General features: G+C 39.9%; 1 protein-coding gene across 1 annotated transcript in view; it reads left to right on the top strand.

Annotated features, from left to right (window-relative positions):
* CFAP70 (cilia and flagella associated protein 70) overlaps window positions 1-12,176 on the top strand; it is a 110,113-nt gene that overhangs the window by 95,876 nt on the left and 2,061 nt on the right. The window contains 4 exon segments of the mRNA XM_059662396.1: window positions 422-583; window positions 3,806-3,895; window positions 6,582-6,683; window positions 11,730-11,777. Of these exon segments, the coding sequence (XP_059518379.1) occupies window positions 422-583; window positions 3,806-3,895; window positions 6,582-6,683; window positions 11,730-11,777 (402 nt within the window).

Here is a 12,176-nt window from a genome sequence, read left to right on the forward strand (position 1 = left end):
GAGGGGTGGGGTCATCATTTGTCAGTTAACTCATCTATTTCCTTCCATTTGTTTTTCTTAAGCACTCATGAGTTTTGCAAAGGGCAGAGAAAAGATAAGGAAGGACAGCTCATTCGCAGATAGTTTATCTATTCAAGTTTTTTTGGACTTCTGTTTTTCTCATTGTGAACCCTACCATTGTATGCTTCACTGTTTTTCTTAATATTTACCCCAAAGACAAAAATAGCTTTGAAGAATGCAAGAAAGAAGTGAGAGGGCAGACTAGAAGAATCTCTTTCAGCGCAACTGAAGGGGGCCCTCTTTCTAACTGTGCTAGAAAAAGAAAACAGATGTAACCTACATTTAAATGTTAGACAAAGCTCATTAATGTACTTTTAAATGCCACCTCATCCCATGTACGACTTGTTCTTTCCTTTTTCAGAACCCTAACGTCTGGGGTCTGAAGGGCCATCTCTATTTTCTGAGAGGAGATCATGCTGAGGCCAAGGCATGCTATGAGAGAACCATTAGTTTTGTAGTGGATGCTTCTGAGATGCACTTCATCTTCCTGCGACTGGGGCACATCTATCTGGAAGAGAAAGAGGTGAGGGATAGAGGAAGGGGAGTAACCGTGTAAATCGGGTCATGGTCTGGGCCCTGACTAGTCAAGTGTTAACATCCCTGTGGACTAAAAATAGTAACATGATGGTGGCGCTTTTACATCGAAAGGTAACGTGGCTTGCCCAACATCAGATAACCAGCAATTAATAGGAACAGGATTTAAACAAGGCAGTCTCATACTAGTCTGTGGTTTTAACCATTACGACACTAAAGTTATTAAGAACTCAATAAATTTGTGGGCTGGAAGAGGTTAATTGGGGGGGTGGGGGAGGACCTATGTAGTACTTTCAACAATCAAGATGAAAAAACTCAATAAATTTTATTTTAGCTATTTTTCTTTGTTAGCAGTAGTGGAAATATTCTCAGCTTGCTTTAACTAATGGAAAGTGTTATGGGCTTTAAAATAAATCCTCCAAACTTTCTCCTCAACACAAAGGATTATATTTAATTCAGCTAAGGCTAACCCCATTTCACAGGGTACTCTGACTTGACTCTTTAGTAATTCCTATCCATATTTTAGGAAATACCCAAAGCTTTCTAAAAGAAACGTTCTTTTATGGAAAATTTCAAATACACACAAAGTAAAAAGATTAGTAGAATGAACCAACATGGACTCATCATCCCATTTCAACAATTATCAACATTCTCCCAAAGGCCTTTTGATTCTGTGCTTTTGTTTTTACTTTATTCCATCTTCCCTCTGACCCCACTCCCACCCCCCGAATACCTAGTTTTCTTTATATTTAAAATTAAACAACAGCAACAAGACGTTACAATGCCTTATAATTTAAGTAGGAAAGCTCACGTAGGTTTAAAAGGGAAAAATTACAGTGAAGTAAATAATAGAAAGCTTCCTGACGTCATTGCAAGCTGCATCTTCACAGCACTGCTGACTTGTGCAGCCACTAGGCATGGAGTTCATAGGCTATTTGCTGAGGCTCAGCTATAGTCCATCTCTCAGACTGGAGATACAGAACAAAAAGTGGTCCTCTGGGGCCTACTACTTTTTTTTTATTTTTTTAGTTTTTCTAAATGTCTCCTGTTCCACCGAAAGCTTCTAAGACGTTTTATAATAAGGGAGCAGACTCTCAGAATAACGAGGCTCTACCAAGTAAAATCCTTAGTTCAGGGATTCTGTGTCTATCATCCTGCCACATGGTGTCACTTTTAAGCAAAAAGGGGTAATCCATGAAATCTAGGTGGAATTCTGGTCATCACTGTGATCACCCAGAATTTTCTGTGTAACTCCTTGCCTCAACTCTTAAAGAGACTATAAATGTTTTTGGAACTGCTTTCACAGCAAAGTTTGCCCTTTAATTTAGTCTTTCCTTCTCCTCTCACCAGTCTTCTTGTAATATTTCCCTGAAAATAGACATAAAATACAATCCAAGCCCAGAATAGCCAGTACTACATTGAAAGAGAAGAACAAAGGTAGAGGACTGACCCCCTACCTGACTACAAGACACACTATAAACTAGAACAATAATCAAGACAGGGTGGTAAAAGTGAAAGAATAGGCAAACAGATCAATGGAACAGAAGAGAGAGCCTGCAAATAGACTCACATAAATATAGTCAACTGATCTTTGACAAAGGAACAAAGGCAATACAATTGAGCAAAGAAAATCTTTTCAATAAATGGTGGTGGAACAACTGGATACCCATATGCAAAAAAAATAAATCTAGACACAAGACCTGATACCTTCAAAATTAACTCAAAATGAATCATAGAATAAATGTAAAATGCAAAACTATAAAACTCCTAGAAGGTAATATAGAAGAAAAATATATGACATTGGGAATAGTTCTGACTTTTTAGGTACAACACCAAGGGCATGATCCATGAAAGAAAGATTTTAAGTTAGACTTCATTGAAATGAAAAACTTAAGCTCTGCAAAAGACAATATGAAGAGAATGAGAGGACAAACCACAAACTGGGAGAAAAATATCTGCAAAAGACATATTTGATAAAGGACTGTTATCTAAAATATACGAAGAAGTCTTAAAACTGATTTTAAAATGGGTGAAAGATCTTAAAGATACCTCACCAAAGAAGATATGTAGATGACAAATAAGCATATGAAAAGATGCTCTACATAATATGTCATCAGGGAAATGCAAATTAAAAAGATGAAATACCACTACACACCCAAATCTGGCCAAAATCTAGAACACCAACAACATCAAACACTGACAAGAATGTAGAGCGACAGGAACTCTGATTTGTTGCTGGTGGGAATGCAAAATGGTATAGCCACTTTGGATGACAATTAGGTGATATTTTACAAAACTAAGAATATTCTTACCATACCATGCAACGATTGTTCTCCTAAATATTTACCCAAAGGAATTGAGAACTTATATCCACACAAAATCTGCAAAAAGGTGTTTATGGTAGCTTGATTCATAATGGGAAAAACTTGGAAGCAACAAAAGACATCCTTCAGTAGGTGACTAGATAATCTGTGGTACATCCAGACGATGGAATACTACTTAGCGCTAAAAGGAAATAAGCTATCAAGCCATGAAAAAATACAAAGGAACCTTAAATGCATATTACTAAGTGAAAGGAACCAATCTGAGAGGTCTACATACTACATGATTCTAACTGTATGACATTCTGAAAAGGGCAAACCTATAGAGAGAGTAAAGAGATCAGTGGTTTCCAGGAGTTGGGGAAGGGGAGTGATGAAGAGGTGGAGCGCGGAGATGTTTAGGGCAGAAAAAATACTCTAATGAGGGATATACATAGGTCATTACACATTTGTTCAAACCCATAGAATGTACACCACCCAGGGCGAACCCTAAGGTGAACTATGGACTTTGGGTGATGATGAAGTGTCAGTGTAGGTTTGTCAGTTGGAACAAATGTACCAGTCTGCTGGGGGATGTTGGTAGTGGGGGAGGCTAAAGTAAAACTAGTTTTACTTTTAACTGGTTCATATATTGGGCCACCACACAGGATTTAGATGCCCAATTATCCTTTGTCCCTCCACTAGATCATATATATGGGGAATCTCTGAGCTTTCAATTTTGCTGTGAACCTAAAACTTCCCCCTCCCAATTAAGTTTTAAGAAAAACATATAACTTCATTGGACTTAGATTGATCTGGAGATCAACTGCAGAAGCACCATAATTATCATAGCAACGCAGTGTTTGATGCTTCTAAAAGAACAATAGTTTAAGGGTGCTTTCTTTCTACAGTATGAAAAGGCAAAGAAAACCTACCTGCAAGCCTGTAAGAGATCACCTTCATGCCTTACCTGGCTGGGACTGGGAATTGCCTGTTATCGGGTAAGAGGGTGAGGGCTTGACACTAACCCTGTGCATAGAGCTGACCTTGATTCCTTGGTCTTTCAAGCACCCTGAGATGACAGTGAAATGCCAATCAGGGCAGTTTTCTCTAATGCAAAATTGCTCTTCAAAGCAGTTTAGTAAACTGAAGGTCAATCTGAAGTAGAAAAATCCCACAAAAACCTGAACTAGGAAGCTATATAATAAAAATTTCATGTTATTTCGTAAAGAGGCTCATAATCTATATATATAAAAGCCTAAGTGACTGTTACAACCGAATGACCAGAACGACCGGTCAACCAGTCGCTGTGATGCGCACTGATCACCAGTGGGCAGATGCTCAATGCAGGAACTGCCCCCTGGTGGTCAGTGCACTCACAACCAACCTCCCGTGACCCTCCCTTCCCCCCAAGCCTGGCCGGCCCCCCCATCAGTCCCAATCAGGGGGCCAGCCAGCCAACCTCCCATGGTCCCTCCTCCTGGCTGGCCAACCTCCCGGGGTCCCTGCCCCCTGCCCCCTGCTGGCCAGACCCTGATAGGCCTCGATTGCTGGCCAGGCTGAGGGACCCCATCCATGCATGAATTCGTGCACTGGGCCTCTAGTTTTATAATATTATCTATAAGAAAAAAAGTAATATGGGATATAAAGAATCTATTTAATTAAAGAAATTGGTTGATATTTATTAAGTTCTGTGCCTTTCCATATGCAGGAGTAGCTGCTACAGCTTTGGGTAGGCCTTTGCACTCTTTGCTCTACCACCCCTGAAACTCCAGAGCTACCCTTCTTTCCGTCTCTCTAATGCAGCGGTTCTCAACCTATGGGTCGCGACCATCGGAAAACACATATAGCATATCAGTATTTACATTATGATTCATAACAGTAGCAACATTACAGTTACGAAGTAGCAACGGAAACAATTTTATGGTTGGGGGTCACCACAACATGAGGAACTGTATTAAAGGGTTGCAGCATTAGGAAGGTTGAGAACCACTGCTTAATGTTTGAAAGAGGTTAGACTAACTGGTAATATGATCTGGTCTCTGCCAAACCCTTTAGTCTTACCACTTTCCCTCCCCTCTCCCCTCTCCCCTCTCCCCTCTCCCCTCTCCCCTCTCCTCTCTCCCCTTTCTCTTTCTCTCTTTCCTCTCCTCTCACCTTTCCCCTCTCCCCTCTCCTCTCTCTCTCTCTCTCTCTCTCTCTCTCTCTCTCTCTCTCTCTCTCTCTCTCTCTCCACACACACACACACACACACACACACACACACACACAGGTATATTTAAGAGTTTTCTGAGATGCCATTATTTTTGCATTTATATACAGTATTCCTTTTACCTGGAATGCCTTTCTTCACCTTGTACAGTTAACAAACTCCTATTTATCTTTTAAGATTTGCTTTAGCAATGTTTCTTCTGAGAGTATCCTTTATTCTCAGATAGAATTATTACTATTTTCCTTTGTCCCTCCACTAGAAAATATATGTGCTTTTATTATTAGAAATGTTTATTCTGTACTGGAACTATTTATGTGATTGAGTTTTTCCCACCTCCTCTTTCCCTCCTGTAGTGAACTGTTTGTGTTCCCAGTATCTAACATTCTGCCTGACAGAGAGTAAATCCTTGGGACATATATGTTGAATAAATAATGAATCAGTATTTCAGAGACATTTAAAATGTAGGCCAAGGTATAGGATTTGCTGAAAGGTCATTCTTCATATTGTCTTGGGCCTAGAAATCCATTATTTTCTGAAGCAGAAACTATGAAGAACTACTTTATTGGGGAAAGGAGTACCTTATTCTTTCCTTGGCTGGCCTTTTGGAAGATTTTACAAAGCAAATTTACAGTTTTAGGAAGCAAAAATGATATTCATGTAGCCAGAGCTCAGGAAGCACCCTAGAGTCACTGAGTATTGTATTGATTGTTCAAGACTGTGGTGTTAATAACTAATTTCAGGGGAAAGGAAGCTTTCTGAATGATAGTATTTTGACAGGACTTTTACCTTAAGAAAGGGATGTAGAATGTAAAGGGAAAAACTACAAATGTATCTGATAGCCCATTGTGTATGGGGAAAGCACTGAATGATGCACACACAACAGTAAATACTTCTGGTTTCCCAACCCTGCCGCCAAAGCTCCACGGTTCATGGATGCCCTGCTGGGACTGCTGTAGAGGAAAGAGGAAGAAAGCCTAGAAAGCAGGCTCCAGATTCCCCTACCTGGCTTTTTAAGCAGAGCAGTTTTACTTTTAACTGGTTTATATATTGGGCCACCACACAGGATTTTGTTTGAAGAAAAAGCTCTGTTGCTTAAAAAAAAAAAAAAAGTTGAAAGCCATTGGTATAGGCCATGTACACCAATGTTATTTGGACATAGTATTTTCAGCTAAGCTGACTCAGCTGACTTCAGTAAAAACTGTATTGACTTGCCCTAGTTGGTCTGGCTCAGTGGATAGAGTGTTGGCCTGCAGACTGAAAGGTCCCAGGTTGATTCCAGTCAAGGGCATGTACCTTGGTTGCGGGCACATCCCCAGTAGGGGGTTTGCAGGAGGCAGCTGATTGATGTTTTTCTTTCATCGATGTTTCTAACTCTCTATTCTTCTCCCTTCCTCTCTGTAAAAAAATCAATAAAAATATATTAAGAAAACCAAAACTATATTGACTTAACAACTCATACATCTTTTTTTGTCAAGCTGGAGGAGATCTCGGAGGCAGAGGATGCTCTCTCTGAAGCCAATGCATTGAACAACAACAATGCTGAAGTATGGGCATATCTGGCCCTGGTCAGCCTGAAAGTGAGTGCTTGCTATCCTTTTACCATGCCCTCTTAGGCAAAGAGATAAGGAACTGAATAAAAGAAGAGATATTTGGGATGGCCATTAATGCATGACAGTTGAGGTTTGATGAGCTTCAGATTTGATCATTATATGAATGACAAAAGAGAGGCCAAGTCTGGGAAGCGTTTACTTGAAGTGTGCTTAAAAATTATATACTCTCAGGTATGTTTGTCTGGAAAGGAGATTCTAAAAATGGAAGTGGGCCATGTGGACTTGGTGGTCGTGGGTGAGCAGGAGTAGGATGGGCCAGGGCTGAGTCCTGGGCAAGGATTCTGGGTGGGGGAAGCTCCCTGTAGCACTTTCAAGCTACTCCACAGGCCCAGTGCAGTGTGTGGCCTGGCCTAGAGTTGGGGTTGGGAGACTGAATGGGGAGCTGTGCAAGGGCAGTGGCTGACAGTGCAGTTGACAGCAGATTAGACTTGGGGTCAGTGAGCCTTTCTCCTTTTCCCTGCTGGGTACCTCTCCCCACCTGTCTGTGCTCTCATGTTTAGGAGCTCAAGCCTGGGACAATAGTATGTATTACTCGTATAGTCATCCAGTTATGCTCTGGATCTACAGAAAATTCCTGGAGCCATACATATACCCTCTGATTGCCTTCGTTGTAAGTTATGTATGTCCTAGAAAACCTAGATAAGAATCCAATGATAAAAATAAAGGCAAACTAGGCCATTAGGGTGTAGATAAATATGGACTACCAACAAAAGGACCAACAGATACCTCTGATAGACTACATGATTGACTCAAAGATTCCATTGTTTTAAAAATGAACCTGATACTGTGATTCATCTTCTTTGTAATTGTCTCTGACTTTGTTTTATTTGAGACCAGAATTCAGGATAGATAGTTTAGCTATTTACCTGATACTAATCAGGAAATACATGGTATTTTTATTTTAAATGTATTTAACAACCTCATTCCTGAGTTCCTTTTTCATTACTATAGTTTTCATTTCAAAAAAATAAATAACTTTTTAAAAATGGGAGTATGCCTGGCTGGTTGCTCAGTGAATGAGTGTCGACCCATGAACCAGGAGGTCATGGGTTTGATTTCCTGTCAGGGCACATGCCTGGATTGTGGGCTCAATCCCCATTAGAGGGCGTGCAGGAGGCAGCTGGTCAGTGATTCTCTCTCATCATTGATGTTTCTACCCCTCTCTGCCTTTCCCTTCTTCTCTCTGAAATCAATAAAAACATTTTTTAAAGTTAACCGTCTTTAAAAGATGGAAGTGATATTATATCAGAATGTAAACAAAGTTAAGAACAGTGAAGAAGTTCTACTAGTCTTTTTGAACCATTCCTTCATGTTGAACTGCTGGCTGAGGTGTTTATCTTTGATATAGATGGAAAATTTGGGAGGAGTATTGTGAAAGCTTGTGATAGCTGCTTTACCTATAGGAAATAACTCTCCCAAAATTAAATAACTTGCTTAAATAACTTACACATCGGTCTAAAGTCAAATTTGGAATGAGATTGTCCCTCAGTTTTTCTATTAGCCAATATGACACCAAACTGATAGAGAGTATTTTGATTGTAAGAGAAAGGAACAAAATAAAAATTACTGGATCTTCTCTTCCTGAATATCAACATGAAACTACCTGTAATCTTACCCCAGCTCTGTCACAATTGGCTGTGAAATCCTGGGCAAGTCACTTAAACTTATTGGGCCTCAGTTTTTTCATCTTTATTATTTTATTTGTTTAAAAATATATATATATTTTTTATTTCAGAAGGGAGAGAGATAGAAACATCAATGATGAGACTCATTGACTGTCTGCCTCATGCACACCCCACACAGGGGATTGAACCTGCAACCCAGGCATGTGCCCTGACCAGAAATCGAACCCTGATCTCCTGGTTGATAGGTCAATGCTCAACCACTGAACCATACTGGTCAGGCAGTTTCTTCATCTTTAAACTAAATGTGTCAAAATGGAAGATTTTAATACATTTCTTGCAAAAACTGATAGATCCAATAGGAAAAAATTAAAGGTATGTGAGATTTCAATAAAACAACAAGGTGCCCTGGCCGGGTGGCTCAGTTGGTTGGAGCATCGTCCCATACACACACAAAAAAGGGTTGCAGCTTGGATTCCCAGTCAGAGCACATACCTAGGTTGCACACATACCTATGTTGGGAGTTCAATCAATGTTTCTCTTTCTCATTTCCTCTCTCTAAAAAAAGCATACCCTCAGATGAGCATGAGAAAAAAAGGGGGGGCAGTTAACAATGTTGAGCTCAAACAACATAGAACTCTGCACCCAACAATTAGAGAATGCATATTCTTTTCAATCACAAATGAATTAATTATTCATATGCTAGGCCACAATGACAGATTCAACAAATGCATGTAGATCACACTGCAATAAAATTATAAAGCAACAATTAAAAGATAGGCCAGAAGACTCATACATTTGTAAACTTAAAACATGTTTGTAATTAATTCATGAGTCAAAGAGTAAATCATGATACTGCCTTGTGGTAGGTAGAATTCTGAAGATGATCTCTCAAGATTATTACATAAAATACTAATATAGGTACTGCTGTGAAGGGAAGTCAGAGAGATTCAAAGCCCAAGAAAGATTCAACACACAGTTGCTGCCTTAAAGATGGAAAGGAACCATCAAGGAATGTGGGTGGCCTCCAGAAGCTGAAAGCATTCCCTGCTCACAGCCAGTAAGGCAATGGGGACCTCCATCCTGCAAGTACAAGGAACTGAATTCTGCCAAAAACCTGAATGAGGTTGCGAGTAGATTCCACATAAGAACCCACCCCCACTGACACCTTGATTTTGGCCTCATGAGACCCTAAGCAGAGAACTGGTTGAGCCATGCCAGACTTACGACTAGTGGAAATTATGAGATGATAAGTGGCTATTGTTTTAAGCCACTTAATTTGTTACACGGCTGTAGAAAAATAATGCAGGCCTTTCAGGAGGTTTTTATGATAATGTCTCCCATTTAATTACGCTTTCATGTACACCCCTTTGTAATGTAATACCATTTTTTCCCATCAAGAGGTAATGTCTCCTCATTCTCCACTTCCTGGAATTTGAGCTGCACTTGTGAATTACTTTGATCAGTAGAATATGATGGAAGTGACATTGTGTAAGTTCTCAGAGACCAGACGTTTAAAGATCCTGTAGCTACTGCTCTTGCTCCCTTGAAACCCTGGGACCACATGCTGTGAAGAAACCCAATTTAGCCTATAGGAGGCTCAAAGTCCACCTGGAGGATAACTGAAGCACCCTGGTTAACAGCCAACTTCACTCTTTGAGTGAGATCTTAGCCCCCCAGCCCTTAATCAAATTGCCAGATTTCTACAACTGCATGAATGAACCCAGGAAAATCAGCAGAATGGTCCAGATAGCCCATAGAATTGTGAGGAATACACAATTTAATATATTGTGTATTAAACCATTAAGTTTTGAGATGGCTTGTTATACTTCAATAGATAATTGGAATGGGACTGAATAAAAACAAAGCTATTATATGTTAGAAATATGGAATTAAAGCAATACAGAGAGGGCAATTTATAGCCTTAAATACTATTTTAGAAAAGAGAACTGAAATATCAATGGATTAAGAAGTTAAATCAAGAAATTAGCCCTAGCCCTAGCTGGTTTGGCTCAGTAGATAGAGCGTCGGCCTGGGGACTGAAGGGTCCTGGGTTCGATTCCAATCAAGGGCACATATCTGGGTTGCAGGCTCAATCCTCAGTAGGGGGCGTGCAGGAGGCAGCCAATCAATGATTCTCATTATTGATGTTTCTATCTCTCTTTCCCTTCCTCTCTGAAATCAATAAAAAATTTAAAAAAAAAAAAAAGGAAATTAGCCCTAGCCGGTTTGGCTCAGTGTTGGTTGCAGGCTTGATCCCTGGCCCTCATTAGGGCATGTGTGGTAGGTAACCAATCTGTGTGTCTCTCACATCGATGTTTTGATGTTTCTGTCTCTCCCTCCCTTTCAGTCTCTCCCTCTAAGAAAAAAAAAAAAATCAATGGAAATTGGACTAGATCAGGGGTCCTCAAACTACGGCCCACGGGCCACATGCAAATACAAATATTGTATTTGTTCCCATTTTTTTAATTTTTATTATTATTTCAAAATAAGATATGTGCAGTGTGCATAGGAATTTGTTCATAGTTTTTTTTTAAAACTATAGTCCTGCCCTCCAACCGTCTGAGGGACAGTGAACTGGCCCCCTGTTTAAAAAGTTTGAAGACCCCTGGACTAGATAGTCTCTAAGTTCCATTCTAGCCTGAGCATTCATATTTATGTATTTAAGCTTTCCCAAGTGACTTTCCATACTCTAATTTGTTATGCACAAACTTGTGAAGTATAATAGTGAATTCATGTTATTCTCATTTAATTCCTTCATGTAAGAATAACTGGGAGTAGTGTTCTCATCTCATATCCAGATCTGCATGGAAGTAATTCCAGTATCTGCTTTTTCTAATGCACAGAGACAAGATAAAGTTAAAAACTTAGACTCTGGTGCCAGACTAAATTATCTTAAAATCTGGCTCCTCCACTTATTAGCTTCATAATCTGCAAGTTATTTATCCTCTCTGTGCCCAGATTTTTCTATCTGTAAACTGGGAATTATAAATAGTTATCTCCTAGGGTTGTTTTGAGGATCAAGATGAAAGTATGTAAAGCACTTAAAACAATGTAAACAATTTAAACCACAAAGTAAACACTATATGTGTTGGTTCTTATTAACTGGATGGCTTCAATCATGAGTGGAACAAATGACTCATGGTGCTTTCAGGAAAAAAAAAAATGAAAGGCCAAGTTATCTTTAAGATTTTGAAATAAAAAAAGGGATGTGTATCTTATATGTGCTTTTTCCTACCATCTTTCATTTTCCTGCTTCACCTGTGAATTCACAGTTTCCTAACTAAGAAGGTATGGACTCCTCTGCTTCAAGTAGAAGTTTTTGGTAATGGACTTTGCCATCATCATGTTTTGGGATATCATTGTCACCAGCTGCTCCTCTTTTTTCCAGGCTGGACGGCAGCTGGAAGCTGAGCAAGCCTACAAGTACACGATGAAGGTATGATATGCAGATGCCTCTTGCTGTTTGTCTGCACTGAACTGAGGTTAAGAAACTGAGAGGAAGGTACTAGTTTAACTCAGAACTTTGTAGCATTTTATGATGTGAATATTTTTCTAGAAGCTTTTCTTGCCATCTTTCCCATCATCATAGGGCTTCTGGGTTTGTAGGAATAACCCACATATTACATGGGGCGGGGGGGAGGAGGGGGAGGAGGTCTCTCTTTTTTTTTTCCTTGGTAGTAAAGCAAGCAAGAATTTATGGCCCTAACTGGTTTGGCTCCGTGGATAGAGCGTCAGCCTGTGGACTCAAGGGTTCCGGGTTCGATTCCGGTCAAGGGCATGTACCTTGATTGCGGGCACATCCCCAGTAGGGGGCGTGCAGGAGGCAGCTGATTGA

The sequence above is a fragment of the Myotis daubentonii genome, chromosome 13 (genome assembly GCF_963259705.1).
Source record: "Myotis daubentonii chromosome 13, mMyoDau2.1, whole genome shotgun sequence".
NCBI classification, from domain to species: Eukaryota; Metazoa; Chordata; class Mammalia; order Chiroptera; family Vespertilionidae; genus Myotis; species Myotis daubentonii.